The sequence below is a fragment of the Tachysurus fulvidraco genome, chromosome 8 (genome assembly GCF_022655615.1).
Source record: "Tachysurus fulvidraco isolate hzauxx_2018 chromosome 8, HZAU_PFXX_2.0, whole genome shotgun sequence".
NCBI classification, from domain to species: Eukaryota; Metazoa; Chordata; class Actinopteri; order Siluriformes; family Bagridae; genus Tachysurus; species Tachysurus fulvidraco.
Window position 1 is genome coordinate 25,640,975 of NC_062525.1, and position 16,208 is coordinate 25,657,182.

The 16,208-nt window shown below is 42.8% G+C and overlaps 1 protein-coding gene across 2 annotated transcripts; it reads right to left on the minus strand.

Moving 5' to 3' along the window:
- Positions 1-9,755: 9,755 nt before the first annotated feature.
- Positions 9,756-15,472, minus strand: slc16a9b (solute carrier family 16 member 9b). 2 transcript variants are annotated; one of them, XM_027157186.2, is made up of 6 exons: positions 15,201-15,472; positions 14,505-14,738; positions 12,734-12,877; positions 12,284-12,379; positions 11,025-11,864; positions 9,756-10,920 (listed from the first exon to the last, which is right to left on the minus strand). In XM_027157186.2, exons 2-6 carry the CDS (start codon positions 14,707-14,709, stop codon positions 10,736-10,738), a joined length of 1,470 nt encoding a protein of 489 aa, XP_027012987.1. In that variant the 5' UTR covers positions 14,710-14,738; positions 15,201-15,472; the 3' UTR covers positions 9,756-10,735. The 2 variants fall into 2 exon arrangements, with proteins under 2 accessions (XP_027012987.1, XP_047673712.1); XM_047817756.1 differs by lacking the exon at positions 12,734-12,877.
- Positions 15,473-16,208: the final 736 nt, after the last annotated feature.

Genomic DNA, 16,208 nt, shown 5'->3' on the forward strand with positions numbered 1-16,208 from the left:
AACATTGTGGTTGTGTGCACGAGTCATGTCTCCCTGCACCAGCGATACACATCACGTCAGCACGTAGCGTCTTTATTAATCGATATAACCACAATAATAATATTCTGTCTGTAAGATGATCTGCGTGTTTCAGACAAACACACAACACAAGCTGCTTCGTGTGAAATCTAACATGGTTGGAGACACCTGTAGATCCTTCGGATACGTGAACAATCTCTTTGATCTGGACCAAGAGGACCGAATTCTTATTGGAACTCATTTCCAAAAGAACCACAAAATAGTCGTTATATATATATATAGTGGATTTATATAGTGGAGATAACATGATTATTTAAGGCTTTATCTTTTACCACTGAAATTCTGTGTCATCCAACAGAGGGGAAAAAATCTCACACTGGAAGCCTGAGTCCTGTTTAATTATATAACAGACTTGCAGTGATTAAATAATTCATTTGTTTATCACGATAGAAAATGTCTGATAAGTCGATTTCCATTCCATCAGCAGTGTACTGGTAACAATGGGTCTAAAAAAATGGAAGAAGAAGAATCTAAACGAATGAGATGAGTTCCTCTTCAATTTGAAGTTTCTTCTGTTTACATTTACATTTACAGCATTTGGCAGACGCCCTTATCCAGAGCGACGTACATAAGTGCTTAAATCTCTAACACTGAACACTTCTGTTGCTTCAGTGGAACATTTAGTGGTTAACATGTCACGCTCTGCCCTGTGGAGTCTCCATGTGCCTTAGGGGTTTCCTCTGGGTTCTCCATTTTCCTCCCCTTAGACCAAAGGCATTACTGTAGGCTGGCTGGCATCTCTAAACTGTCCCTATAGTGTGTGAATGAATGTGTGTGTGTGTGTGTGTGTGTGTGTGTGTGTGTGTGTGTGTGTGTGTGTGTGTGTGTGTGTGTGTGTGTGTGTGTGTGTGTGTGAGACATTGTGCCCTGAGTCACCTGAGTCCAGGGTTCCTGTGTAGAATAAATGGTACAGAAGACGGATGGATCGATTTTGGAGATGACCAAACACTCGAGACTAAATGAATAATAACAAATAAATGAATGTTGTGTGTTGAGGATTTTCATTCACATAAATATAATTTGTCTCTTTCTTGTCTTGTGTTATATAATAATACCATTCATCTATTCATTCATCTTCTACCGCTTATCCGAACTTCTCGGGTCACGGGGAGCCTGTGCCTATCTCAGGCGTCATCGGGCATCGAGGCAGGATACACCCTGGACGGAGTGCCAACCCATCACAGGGCACACACACACTCACATTCACTTTCATTCACACTACGGACAATTTTCCAGAGATGCCAATCAACCTACCATGCATGTCTTTGGACCGGGGGAGGAAACCGGAGTACCTGGAGGAAACCCCCGAGGCACGGGGAGAACATGCAAACTCCACACACACAAGGTGGAGGTGGGAATCGAACCCCCAACCCTGGAGTTGTGAGGAGAACCTGCTAACCACTAAGCCACTGTGACCCCCCTATATAATACCAGGATGTTGTAAAGTTTCCTCTTCAGTTTTATTTTTAGTTTGTGGTTTAACCGACATGAAAGTTGGTCTTGTTATTTGTAACACAAAGCCATAAGGACATTCAACACTAAATTAGGAACCAAAATAAACTTAACTTGGATTTGAGGTCTGGATCGACCCAAAATAGCTCATGTTATTAAAGTGGCCTCATGTCAATAAGTTGTGATTGCATAAGTATTCACCCCTAAAGCTAAACACGCAACATAGAGATGACCAAATTGCATCCATGACGACGTTCTGGGAACACACCGATCCTGCCGTTACATTAATAATTAAAAAAATAAACAATAAATCTTCTGATATATGTCCCAAAATCTGGCTGTCAACCAAAGTGGACGCCACCAAGAGGCCGACGGTAATTCTGCAATGTACAGATAAATCCACAGCTCATATGGGAGAAGTCTGGAACTGTGCTGAGAAGAAAATTATTATTTAAATAGAGCCAAATCATTTTGGGATTTTACCCAAAGGTATGTTGATGGTTTTAGACTCTGATGAGACCAACATGTCATTTTTTTTTTTTAGTCTTGGCAGAAAATCCATCATATGAGAATAGAATTCACACAATGAAACAAAGTGGTGGTAGCATCTTGTTACTGGGACGCTTTTCATCCACTGGTCTGGGAAACTAGTCAGGGATGAGGGCAGGTTGGGTGGAGAGTAATACAGAGCGATCGTAGAAGAGAATCTGTTCTAGTTTTGCAAAGATTTAGGATTGAGGTATGGGTTAGCTTTCCAACAGGAAACAACACTAAACTTACTGCCAAAGTCTAAACCCCAGAGCCCAAATGACCCAGTCGGAGCCGAGACCTCGATCTAACTGAAACATCGTGGTAAGACATGAAAGCTGCTGTCTCGATGCAGTCTAACAGAAACAACTTTGCCAAAAAAGAATGGAAGCTCCAGCTGTGCAAAGCTGAAAGACAGAGACCTATTCAAGACCTGCAGCTTTAACCACAGACAAATGTAGCTCTAGCAAGGATTTCTAACTGGAGCAGTTATTTATGCATCAACAAATGTCTGCTATTTCGTTTCATTCACTTTGGTGTCAAATACAAAATATTGCGCAACTTCAAATGAGTCTATACAGTATGTTTCTCCAGTTCAAGGATAAAAAAAAAATCAGATAGAAAATCACAGTTAAGTCTGTTTGGCTTCCAGGTTGTATGACTTTGAGCAGAACATCTGGAAAGAGCATTTTTGGATCATGGCTAGTTAAAGTAGTTAAACAGTAAATAAATCAGATTTATCCGGCACTGCAAAGTGCTCTACAATAAAATATTAAAGGTCAAATACATAAATGAGAACACAATAAAATAACGAGACAGCCAAGATCGAATGATGCCAAAAATGCTTGATTTTGCTGTAATTATTATTATTATTATTATTATTATTATTATTATTATTATTATTATTATTATTATTAAATTTTGTGACCTCCTGTGAAGTTTTTTCTGCCTTTTTTGAATTGGATTCTTTTTTAAACTCGTACCAGTGAAAACTTTTATGTAATTATTTTTATGATCATTGTACTCATGTTAGGGACACGGTGGCTTAGTGGTTAGCATGTTCGCCTCACACCTCCAGGGTCGGGGGTTCGATTCCCACCTCCGCCTTGTGTGTGTGTGGAGTTTGCATGTTCTTCCCGTGCCTCGGGGGTTTCCTCCGGGTACTCCGGTTTCCTCCCCCGGTCCAAAGACATGCATGGTAGGTTGATTGGCATCTCTGGAAAATTGTCCCTAGTGTGTGAGTGTGTGAGTGAATGAGAGTGTGTGTGTGCCCTGTGATGGGTTGGCACTCCGTCCAGGGTGTATCCTGCCTCGATGCCTGATGACGCCTGAGATAGGCACAGGCTCGCCGTGACCCGAGAAGTTCGGATAAGTGGTAGAGAATGAGTGAATGTACTCATGTTCCACACACGTGAATCATCTGTATGTATGTTCATGAGACGTCTTACCCAAAAATCGCAAGCGCCTCCAAATATCGTAGCGTTTGCTTTATTTTACGTTCACATTTTTATCTTGACAATCTATAGGACATATCTATATATTTATAGAATACCAGATTAGCTTAGCAACAACAATTTATAATTATATTAAGAACACATCATAAATTCTCACGTCAGCTTGTGTTTTATTTGCTACAATTATCACAGACGGTCGGTCATCTTGTAAAATTCACCGCAGGTTTAACGTCATTATTTTACCTTCAGTGTCTTGTTCATTATTTTATAAATTTCATTATCACCTTCCACTGCATTTTACTGCTCCAGCATTGCACGATGAATGAGTGCGGGTGTTACACAATCAGTGAAAAGATTGCTAATCTGAGATTTGGCAACCCTGTGTTGTTTGTGTGCCGTGTGTGTAAAAGAGTTAAATGGATGTGAGAGAGCAGGACAGCCTGAGTCACTCCAGCAAAGCGGATCTTGAAGCTTTCATGGCCTGACTCATCTCCACACACATGGACACAGGCAGAGATTACACACTGGAGACATCCGATTACGGCATGGATCTCCGATTCAAAAGAACAAACCAATGTGAATTACTGTAATAAAGTTCAAGCTGTCCCTTCTTACTTCCTTTGTCAGGCCTGAGGGCTTCATTCATTCATTCATTCATTTCCTACCGCTTATCCAAACTTCTCGGGTCACGGGGAGCCTGTGCCTATCTCAGGCGTCATCGGGCATCGAGGCAGGATACACCCTGGACGGAGTGCCAACCCATCACAGGGCACACACACACTCTCATTCACTCACACACACACACACTACGGACAATTTTCCAGAGATGCCAATCAACCTACCATGCATGTCTTTGGACCGGGGGAGGAAACCGGAGTACCCGGAGGAAACCCCCGATGCACGGGGAGAACATGCAAACTCCACACACACAAGGCGGAGGTGGGAATCGAACCCCCAACCCTGGAGGTGTGAGGAGAACGTGCTAACCACTACCGAGGGCTTCAAAAAGCTGAAATATCTTAGAAAAGTTGCTAATAGAACGTCTGGTGGAATACACAAAATGGATAAAAAACATTCGTCTTATTGTCACAACATCAAAAATGGGTTGTTGATCGGAGGATCGGGGTTCAAGGCCCAGCACAGCCAAGCTGCCACTGTTGGGCCCTTGAGCAAGGCCCTCCACCCTCCCTGCTCCAGGGGCGCTGTATCATAGCTGCCCCTGCACTCTGACCCCTCTTGGGGTATGTGAAGAAAAGAATTCCACTGTGCTGTAATGTATATGTGTAATAATAAAGGCTTCTATGCCCCCAGTCTATTCTGTTGTCCTCTTAATAGCACGTTGCTACGCTTCTCGCTGCCAGCTGTCGATGCTGCTGTACTGCCATTTTAGTCCGAAATGTAATAATTTACAGAATATTTTATTTCAGCTTTTCAAAAATCCAGATATTATCAGATAGAATCCAGAGCTGATGGGAGCAAGGAAAAACTCCCTGAGAAGACATGAGGAAAGGAGCCCATTGTCATCAGGGTCACGCCAGATAGTGTGATTATACATCAATTATTATCTAGAACTGTTTACTATAGAGTCAGAAAGTACTAACTGTGTTAAGGGGAACTTGAGACACCGAATCGAGAGACACAACAGTGAAGAAACACCGGTCAGGGTGTCTGAGTACATGTTATATGTCTGTTAGCTGTTAGCATGGCCTTCCAGATGCCCTCTCACTCCTTCACCCTCCGGCATGAGGAGAAATCTGGTCAGCAGAAAGGTAGGATCATGTTACCAGTCATTTATTCAGAGTTGTTCATGCCCAAGGTCGATAGATTTACTCTATTAATTTGCTCAAAAGATTATTGATTTGCTGTGTGTTCAAGCATGTGATATTTTGTGCTGCATTTAGCCACCAGGTGGTGCTGTTTCACAAGTATGTGGTGGTTAAGGGATGGTTTCTACCACAACATCTGTCTTTGCTTATGTTTATAAAGTGACATACAGGAATCCTAGCTGTGGTTTCAGACATCTTTGTTATAGGCCTGATGTCCAATGCTTCAATGTGGCAAGATAATAATTAACACCTACCAGACATACGACCATGTCCTTGCTTTGTGCTGCTAGTAGCGTGGTGCTGCCCTGTTTTTCCTGTTTACTTCTTGGCTCTTTTTTTTTTGATTGATTGCTTCAGTTTATACACAATTTTCACTCTTGCTTCAGTGGAATTTCATTCATTCATTCATTCATTCATCTTCTACCGCTTATCCGAACTTCTCGGGTCACGGGGAGCCTGTGCCTATCTCAGGCGTCATCGGGCATCGAGGCAGGATACACCCTGGACGGAGTGCCAACCCATCACAGGGCACACACACACACACACACACACACACACACACACACACACACACACACACACACACACACACACACACACTCTCTCATTCACTCACACACTCACACACACACTACGGACAATTTTCCAGAGATGCCAATCAACCTACCATGCACGTCTTTGGACCGGGGGAGGAAACCGGAGTACCCGGAAGAAAACCCCCGAGGCACGGGGAGAACATGCAAACTCCACACACACAAGGTGGAGGCGGGAATCGATCCCCCAAAACCAAAGGTGTGAGGCGAACATGCTAACCACTAAGCCACCGTGACGCCCCTCAGAGGAATTTATGAAGAATAATTTGTCATTTTTCTATCTGGTGTATCACTTGGGGAAGTCGTGGCCTAATGGTTAGAGAGTTTGACTCCTAACCCTAAGGTTGTGGGTTCGAGTCTCTGGCAGGCAATACCACGACTGAGGTGCCCTTAAGCAAGGCACCAAACCCCCCCAACTGCTCCCCGGGCGCCGCAGTATAAATGGCTGCCCACTGCTCCGGGTGTGTGTTCACGGTGTGTGTTCACGGTGTGTATTCAATGCTGTGTGTGTTCACAGTGTGTGTGTGTGTTCACTGCTGTGTGTGTATGTTCACGGTGTATGTGTGTTCACAGTGTGTGTGTTCACTGCTGTGTGTGTGTTCACGGTGGCTTCTCGCCAGGTTTCTTCCTAATGACTTTTCAGGGAGTTTTTCCTAGCCAATGTTACCTTGTAAATATATTTTTTACAATTATTAATTTATTCCACATACACAGACACTTGGAGAGTAAGTGCAGTTCAAATAGGACATATAAACAGTTCAAAATATTAGGAACAGCAGATGTTTGGAGGGAGAAAAGGGTCAAAACAGACACAGGTTGATCGATGTACTAACTGGGTCCAAACAGGCAGGACAACATCATGTAAAGAGCAGAAAATATCGAACAACTGTATAGACAAAAAAAAACCTGTAAACAAGAGGAGAAAGTCAGTCAGGTGTGAAAAGGGGACACGAGTGAACCGAAGATGCTTATAAACAGTAACAGAACATACTAATTTAACACAGGATAGTGATTAAGAGCGAGAGAGGTCAGGCGCCTCCTGGCAGTGTGGGTCCAGGGCGGCCATGTTTGTAGGCTGTGATGAAACGGTGAACATGTGACCATTTAACGTTTAGCAAAAGAAGAAATACAAGCAAAGTGAAATCTATCAAGCAGAACACAGTGTAGGACCACGCAACACGTGATTATTAGGATTCAGCTGTTCGTATCGAGGTCAGAAGTTCATCTCACTGCTGAGTCTGAAGCTGTAAAGCTGTAGAGTTGCTCCATAATGTCTATTAGTAAAAGCCATAAAAAACAAAATGAAGGACATTATACAGTACATCTTGTTTTTTGCCTTACGTTTCTCTATAATTCTCGTACCCACACTTTATAAACAAGGAAACAACCTTCACACTATAACTGTAAAGTTTATTGTAGTTATTTATTGGGCTGTTTTTACATTATATAATGATATGCATCAATAAAGTGTCTGACTGTAATCTTACAGTTTATGACCTGGTCATGTTTATAATCCAGGCTCTGCACACAAAGATGCGACACAAGGACTGGACATGTGCAGAATTATTGGCACCCCTTTTTCTATTTAAAAAAACATATAAACAAAATGATGAGCTAACACACACCGAGCATGCGTGCTGAGGTGGCGGTACGAACCGGATCCGGAGTTCGGAAGGTGAAGAATTCCCACGATGGAGTCTTTAAATTTGACTAAACAAATGAACCCCACAAGAGTAATTAAATCGAGTGGAGCCGCTGTGCATAAGTCCAAAAAATTTGCTGTGTCGCTCACCGTGTGGTACAAACGAATTTGTACATATTGTGGAAAGCACTGGACTTGTTAACTGATAGGTGGGTGAAGACAAAAAGACTATAAATCACATTAGAAATAAAGATTCTGATTAAGAGGTTAAAGGTCAGGCTGGGAGTAATGTGAAAGTGATTAGTGGATTTTACACTGAATCTGTCCCCTTCTTTCTGTACTGCAGGGTTTTATTTGACTGAGCTATCAGTTAGTAGATGTTTTTGTGCCCGTAGTGTGTGTGTGTGTGTGTGTGTGTGTGTGTGTGTGTGTGTGTGTGTGTGTGTGTGTGTGTGTGTGTGTGTGTGTGTGTGTGTGTGTGTGTCTAAAGCTAGAGGTTTAGGCCTTACTGTTCTATTTATACCCTGATCAAACACTGCAATCTACATGGCACGTCAGAGGAACAGGACATCTCCTGCCTTTGCCCTGTTACCATGGTCACACAAGAGGTCATCAATTACTTTAAATATGCTTCTATCAATACTCATGTGTGCAGGACGAACACAACAGTTTTGACGTACAGGAGAATTGTTCAGGACCACCGCACAACCACACGGGTGTCAGACGAATCAGACGAATGTTTTGTAAGTAATGAAAATCATTTTATATGCATCGAATATTAGTTAAATGAAACATCTTGGTGAAGTTAAACAGTGCCCTCTGGTGGAGAAAGTCAAAATTAGAAAGCTTAAATACTCTGCAGTGCATTAATGAAACATTAGACTAGACTATATTACAGACAGACAGACAGACAGACAGACAGACAGACAGACAGTATATCTAGATATGGGGTAAACGTCATAGACAGACTCCCCTCCCTGCTCCAGGGCTCCTACTTCCTAACTGGGAACTGAGAGGAAAACATTTGCCTGTACTGTAATGTATATGTAAGAAATAAAACCTTTTTTTTAAATACGATTTACATGAAATATACGAACATTTCAAATGAAGAATTGCTTTCCACTTACGTTACTTTACAGTGTGAAGTGTCACCTTGTAGTGAAAGGAAATGTATTTTTGATTTATTCTTAATACGACTGAATAAAAACAGCACGTTTCGACGCTGCTCATTGACCTCCAGCTCATACCGTAAGCTGACTTTATTAACTGTAGCTGTAACCCTAACCCTTGGGAGGAAGAGTATTTATCATTAACCAACAATTTCACTTAACGCACCCTGGTGTTAGGCTGTGCGTCCAGACGAGAGCGGGAGGTCTGTAGTGAGCTCTCTTGTTTCTGACAACATGACAGAACAAAACTGTGCTTTGATGAATCCAGTGACAGGAACAGACTTTATTTTATCACACAAATATCAACTGACTCTAATGACTTTAGCTCAAATGGAAATTGGAAACGTTTTCTCTCTATTATTTTCTAATTTGTTCCCAGCTTTAAACAAATCTCCTGATTTGCAAAGCAAAGCTTTTCACTCAAATGTGGCTTAACATTTACGTCATTCATTCATCTTCTATCGCTTATCCGAATGTCTCGGGTCACGGGGAGCCTGTGCCTATCTCAGGCGTCATCGGGCATCGAGGCAGGATACACCCTGGACGGAGTGCCAACCCATCACAGGGCACACACACACTCTCATTCACTCACACACACACACACACACAGTCACACAGCATGTCTTTGGACCGGGGGAGGAAACCGGAGTACCCGGAGGAAACCCCCGAGGCACGGGGAGAACATGCAAACTCCACACACACAAGGTGGAGGTGGGAATCGAACCCCCGACCCTGGAGGTGTGAGGCGAACGTGCTAACCACTAAGCCACCGTGACCCCCACTTTCACGTTGTGTTAAATAAGCATCTCCTTACAGAATCCTTTTAGCCGCCGTCTCTGTGGATATTTTATTACTACACAAAAACTATAACATAGAATAAAGTTAAAACTAATTTCACTTGAAGGTTACACTACTGCCCGAGCTGCTGTTGTAGAAAATACATCAACGACATCGTTCATCATCACGTGTTATAGTCCCACCGGATTATATTAAACCGATGCTGACAACTAATATATATCAAGATGAGTTTATTTCCATTTTTAAAAATCATAGAAAGTTTTTAAAAAAAAAAACAACAACATACATAAATATCACAGGTTGCTCCATATGCTTTAAGACGGCGTAAAGGGTCTAAGGGTCTTTCACACCTGGTACTAACCTATAAATAAAGGCCAGTGGTTCATTTTACACAATAAACATCAGCGGCAGTTCGATTAAAATAATACTTTATGTAAAAAAAAAGAAAAAAAAAAGAAAAATACAGAAATCTTCACTAGACAACCTACTTACAGTGCGTGTAAAAATACAACAGTCTAAAAGTGTTAGAGGATACGAACAGGAACGGACTAATAAAATGTCCACATATTGCTTGAAATATATCAAAATACAATGAAATGAAGATTCGGGGACTGGTGACGTTACCTGACTCACATGCAGACACAAACACTTCAATAAAAGTCGGATCTTTAGTCCAAATAATAATAATAATAATAATAATAATAATAATAAAAAAGCCCAACACTGTGTGACAAAGAATCTTCAGCAGCACAAAGACACATGGGTTTAAAACGTGGCATGAGATTGTCGATTTTAACCCTTTGTCCACGATAATAAACATTAAATAACTTTGGTACATTAACAACAACACTAGGTCAAGATGTCATTAGAATATGGTATAGTGTTGCAGAAAAAAAAAGGCATTTGCTTCAGTTAGCGTCATGACATCGTGTTCTCGGTTATCACCGTATAAAGAGAAACACGACGCTTGGTCATGCATTTAAAAACATTTTTCTCCATACACTGGAGCCTCATAAAACAAGGCGAGGAAATGACAACCGAGGACAGGACGAGTTTGGGTCCGTTACTTAACCGTGATGTATTTAAAGCACCGACTGAAGCGTCGGAAACTAGATCGACAAAATAAAGAAAGAAAAAACAAACATCTTCAGGTTCGGCCACGGATTTGAGCAGGCAAGAAGACATCGTCCATACTTCAGGCGACGGCAGCCACCCTGTCACAGTTATTATCGTGCTGTGCTTCAGGTTTGGGAGATGGGTCGTGGGTTTTGTCCCAGCAGGACAGGGCAAAAAGTAGAAGTTGCACTCCACCCAGCAGCACACAACTCCCACTGAAGTAGAAGGCCAGATCATAGGACTGCAACCAATCATAGAACCAGCCTGAAGGAAACAATAATAATTCATTAGAGCATCAACTTGCAGCAAGTACAGATGTAGGCAGTAGGTAATGGTATGGGGGTGGGATCCACAATGGCCATGCTTACCTACAATTGGGGGTCCGAGCATAATCCCAAATCCACCAAAGAACATCAATATCCCGTAGGCCTCGGTGAGCCGCTCTATGCCGACCACCTTGGTGGTCATGTAGGGTGTGATGGACCAGTTCCCTGAGAAGAAACCCAGTACTGCGGAGATTACCTGGAGCCCTACGTAGCTCTTAATGAAAGGGATGAGCAGCAGTCCCATGCCACTGCCCACCAGCGTGACACCATAGAGGAAAAAGCTGTTCATCCAGCGGATGTCCATCACCATTCCCAGCAGCAGCTTCCCAATACCCCCTGCAATAGCAAATATTGAGACGAGAGGGACAACGCTGATGCCCTCAATCAAACCCTCACTTTGGGCCACATCCTCCAGGAAGAGCAGTGGAGGAAATGCCCCAACGGTGTAGAGGAACAGTGCTAAGCACATGGCGACAAACACCCGGTCCCTCATTTGTTCAGAAATGGAGTGCAAGTAATCTATGTAGGCCTTTTGCTTCTTCTTGAGCAGTCTTACCAAGGCTGAACAGATCAGCAATTCCTTTTCAGAAGCCAGAGCGCCTTTGGTCTCTGCCGTGATCAGAAGATCGGTGACAGACAGGTCCTTTTTGATGGAGTGGTCCAGGACCAGAGGTCTTTCCCCGAGCTTCTCTTCAGCCTTCTCCACCAGGGCAGCTCTCTGCTTGAGGTAGTAAGCTGGCAAGATCAACGGCCTCATCAGTCCACCACAGGCAACGATGTTGAGTGCGAATGACCCAATGAGCAGCAGGCAGCCGTCGAGACCAAAAAGCTCAATGAACTCGTTCTGTGCAGTGGCATAGAGGAATCCACCGATACTTGTACCTGAAATGTGATAATGTATGATGATGATGATGATGATGATGTAGTGATGACAAGGTTATAAATCCTTAGAATCCGTTCTAAACTAAAACTAGTCTATTTTTATTGCTTACTTTAAAAACCAGATGCGCTTGTTTTCTAAATGACAAAAAACAAACAGGACACGTTTCCTGCTGCCTCCGACTCGGTGACACTCCCTCGCATACAGACCGCAGAACATGTTGAATTATAGTGTAATAAAGGTTCTACCATTAATATGATAGAGGGAACTGGATAAAGAACAATGTTCATAGCACATCAAAATCTCTAGGGTCTTAAAAAAAAGGCATCAGACCTCGAAGGGTTAAATTCCAATAGAGTATTAAAAGGGATTTGATGCTAACGGTTATTAACGTTACATTATCTACGTTTAACATGATTACCTGTAGTAACAATGCCAAGAGCAAGGCCTCGCTTCTTGTCAAAGTACTGACATGTGATGGTCACAGTAGCAGCATACAGGAGTCCACAGCCTACTCCTGTAACGGCGAAAACACACACAAGACGATTACACGTGAAATTATACAAATCCACTAGAAAACTATACGATTAACTGCTTAAAGGTCATTTTAACGGAACGCTTCCTTCGCGCTTGTCGGCTTTTTATATTTAACGACCAACTGAAGTTTTAACATCGATTTTAACACAAAATGTTTTCAAATGTCCATTTAGTGTTAAACAAACTCTCTTTATTCCTCAATATTCCTCCTTGGAAGATCATAGAAACATACAGTAGTTCAACCCTGGACACTGAAGTCATTGTTAGTACACAGGCCTAATTTTACTACCATGAGGCAATGGATTATGTCTGTAAACATAAACACAGGACGTACCGACGACTACGCCATAGGAAAACATGAGGAAGTGGACACTGGGGGCGAAGGCGCTAAGCATAAGGCCTCCAGAGATCATGACTCCACTGAAGATGGTCACCGGTCTGGCTCCGAAATTTACCACACAGGCGCTACAGATGGGACCTGTGCAATAAAGAGGTGCGTCATCCTGTTAACAACAGCATCACGGAAATGATCGTAAAAAAAAAAGCAGCAGATTATACCATATAGAGTTCAACTGTATTATAAAAGCTGGTGTACAAGACACGGATGAACAGGGACGCTGATGTACTCTTGCAACAACATTTTTGTCAACAATGAAGAAACAAACAGAGCTTCAAAACCCATTTGGCTTGCAATCATTCATTTATTCATTCACTTCCTTATCACGCTTATCTGAACTACCTCGGGTCACGGGGAGCCTGTGCCTATCTCAGGCGTCATCGGGCATCGAGGCAGGATACACCCTGGACGGAGTGCCAACCCATCACAGGGCACACACACACTCTCATTCACTCACACACACACACACACTACGGACAATTTTCCAGAGATGCCAATCAACCTACCATGCATGTCTTTGGACCGGAGGAGGAAACCGGAGTACCCGGAGGAAACCCCCGAGGCACGGGGAGAACATGCAAACTCCACACTCACAAGGTGGAGGTGGGAATCGAACCCCCGACCCTGGAGGTGTGAGGCGAACGTGCTAACCACTAAGACACCGTGTCCCCCGGCTTGCAATCAAATAAAATAAAATAAAATCAAATTTTATTCGTCACACACACATACATACAGGGGACGACATGCAGTGAAATGCTTTATGCAACTGTCCGGTATAAGAATAAAAAGTATAAAAAAGCAAACAAATTCAATAATAATAAAATAATAGTAAAGTATAAACTATATGAAGATATAGGTGGAGAAATAATTTATATACATATGCATAAATATACATATACATAAATGTGTATGGTTTTTAAAGATTGTCCTTAAAGTCAGTGTGATGTAACATAATGTACAGCTTTATTTCACATATCTAATGGCTTGTTTCGTAAGAAGACACGTCGTCAGCGTCGAGGACTTCAGGTCAGGGCTCATCGCGTCAACAGGGAACGCTACGACACTCACTCGGGCATTTGTTCATTTTCCGTTGCCAATATAAACGAGTACAGGGTTTAAAAATTGACTAATCAGCGCTCGTCACCGAGTGTGTGTAAGATTACTGATGTCTGCTTTTCTACACTGCTCGTGCTCTCAGTGGTAACTTGCAAGCTTTCAGAGAGACCTTCAGTATAGATTTATTTTAGAAACATAATCAAATTATTCAAATATTCGGCTCATTATTCAAATGTGTCTAAATATAGCTTCAGTCTATTTATTAGAGCCATGAAGGGTTTTTTTTTTCTTATTCCTAAACTTTCCAGCAGGATAAGGACCTCGGGTTTGGGAACCGAAGGCTCCTCACCGGGGCTCCTCATTGTATCTCAGTGCAGGTGTTTAAACTGGATTACTGAAAGGGATTTCCTGCTAAGTACTTAGACTATTATATGAAACAATGCTGAGCATGCAAGCAGCATCCATAAAGCACATGACCGTTCGGTGAAGAATTTCTGACAACGTGTAATTTGCTGACATGTACTAAGTTTAGACTTCTTATGCCAGGCTGTTGAAGGGTTCTCCTTTTCTACAGATCTGTGCACACTGTGACCTGGATAAACTTTTACCGGTTACATTTTAATGTTTTATCCAAGAACCCTGTTGAACTTACTGGCGATGAGGCCAACTCCGGAGACCAGAGACCCAACCCACGCGGTCATCCCCTTGCTCTCTTGGAAGGCATTGAGCCACTCGGGATAAAGCACTCCAACAGACTGGGGGGAGCCGTAGGCGAGGAGCTGCGCCGTGAACGAGGCCACCACGATGACCCAGCCCCAGCCTCCATCCATGGCTTTCTTAGAGCTCTGCACACTCATTGTTAGATGCTGGGTTCTTCAAAGAGATCCTGTAAAGACAGAAATGAAAAAGATATCAGATAAACACACCGCTACTTTGTTCCCACTTTGGCTTTCTAAAGAAAAAAGCAAAACACTCAGATGAACTAAACACACCATGTAAGTCTTAGGTGTTGTGATGCATGAGCTTTGACTGTATAATGGCTCCTAAACCCCATCCAGTGCACTAGTGCAGGAAAGATGGAGTCGTTTGGAATCGAGCCCTTGTGTTTATCTCACATTGTTGTGCTCACACTGACATTCAGAACAACGACAATGTAAACAATGTGTTTCTTAAACCGGATGTCAGAACAATGTAAACACGCCAGTAACCCAAACACGTCAGAAAACATCATTTGAAACGCGGAAATGAACGTAACAAACGTGTTAAATGATCAATCTGGTTCAGTGGAGAAACATGCACTAATAATAGATTTAAAACGACATGAATATAAAGTTAAAATAGGACTTACCCAGAAATGTGCAGCTGTAATGTAATGAGCGCACTTACAGATGATCAGCTGCCTCTTTGGGCCACTAAACAACACAACCGTGTGATCATGGCGTGCTGGAGAAAGGACAAGGAAATGTAGTCGATCTTACACTTTTATTCAGCTGAATCATGCCAGCTGTCCGCTGCGTGTGTGTGTGTGTGAGAGAGTGTGTGTGTGTGTGTGTGAGAGAGAGAGAGAGAGAGAGAGAGAGAGAGAGAGAGAGTGTGTGTGTGTGTGTGTGTGTGTGTGTGAGAGAGAGAGTGTGTGTGTGTGTGTGTGTGTGTGTGTGAGAGAGAGAGAGAGTGTGTGTGTGAGAGAGAGAGAGAGAGAGAGAGAGAGAGAGAGAGAGTGTGTGTGTGTGTGTGTGTGTGAGAGAGAGAGAGAGTGTGTGTGTGAGAGAGAGAGAGTGCGTGTGTGTGTGAGAGAGAGAGAGAGAGAGACTGAGCGTGTGTGTGTGAGAGAGAGATAGAGTGTATGTGTGTGAGAGAGAGATAGAGAGTGTGTGTGTGTGTGTGTGTGTGTGTGTGTGTGTGTGTGTGTGTGTGTGTGTGTGTGTGTGTGTGTGTGTGTGTGTCGTTGTGCTGGAGCTGCTTTTGTTGCTCGGTGCTGAAACCGGTTTGAAGCTGTTCCCGCTGGTCTGATCACATTACGAACTTCCCCGTCATTTACAGCACACACACAGACACCACACAAAAGCCCAGCTACAGGAGGTCTGATGTCCGATATCTGATGTCTGATACATAACCGTTCATCAGCGCTAAACGTGTGTATTTATTACCGTCGTGAACGTGTTCCGGTACAAACGTGAATAACACGCAGTTTACCGTTATACAGGTTCCAGGTGCACGTGGCTTTATACAGCTCCGCGGTTACCATGGCAACCGGGACAAGTGAAGGATGTGAACATAACCCAGAGTTATAAAGAAGGGCCTCATTTTAGGTTCGTTTGATGATGAAAGCCGTCTGTTTTGCAGGACGTTTGTCATA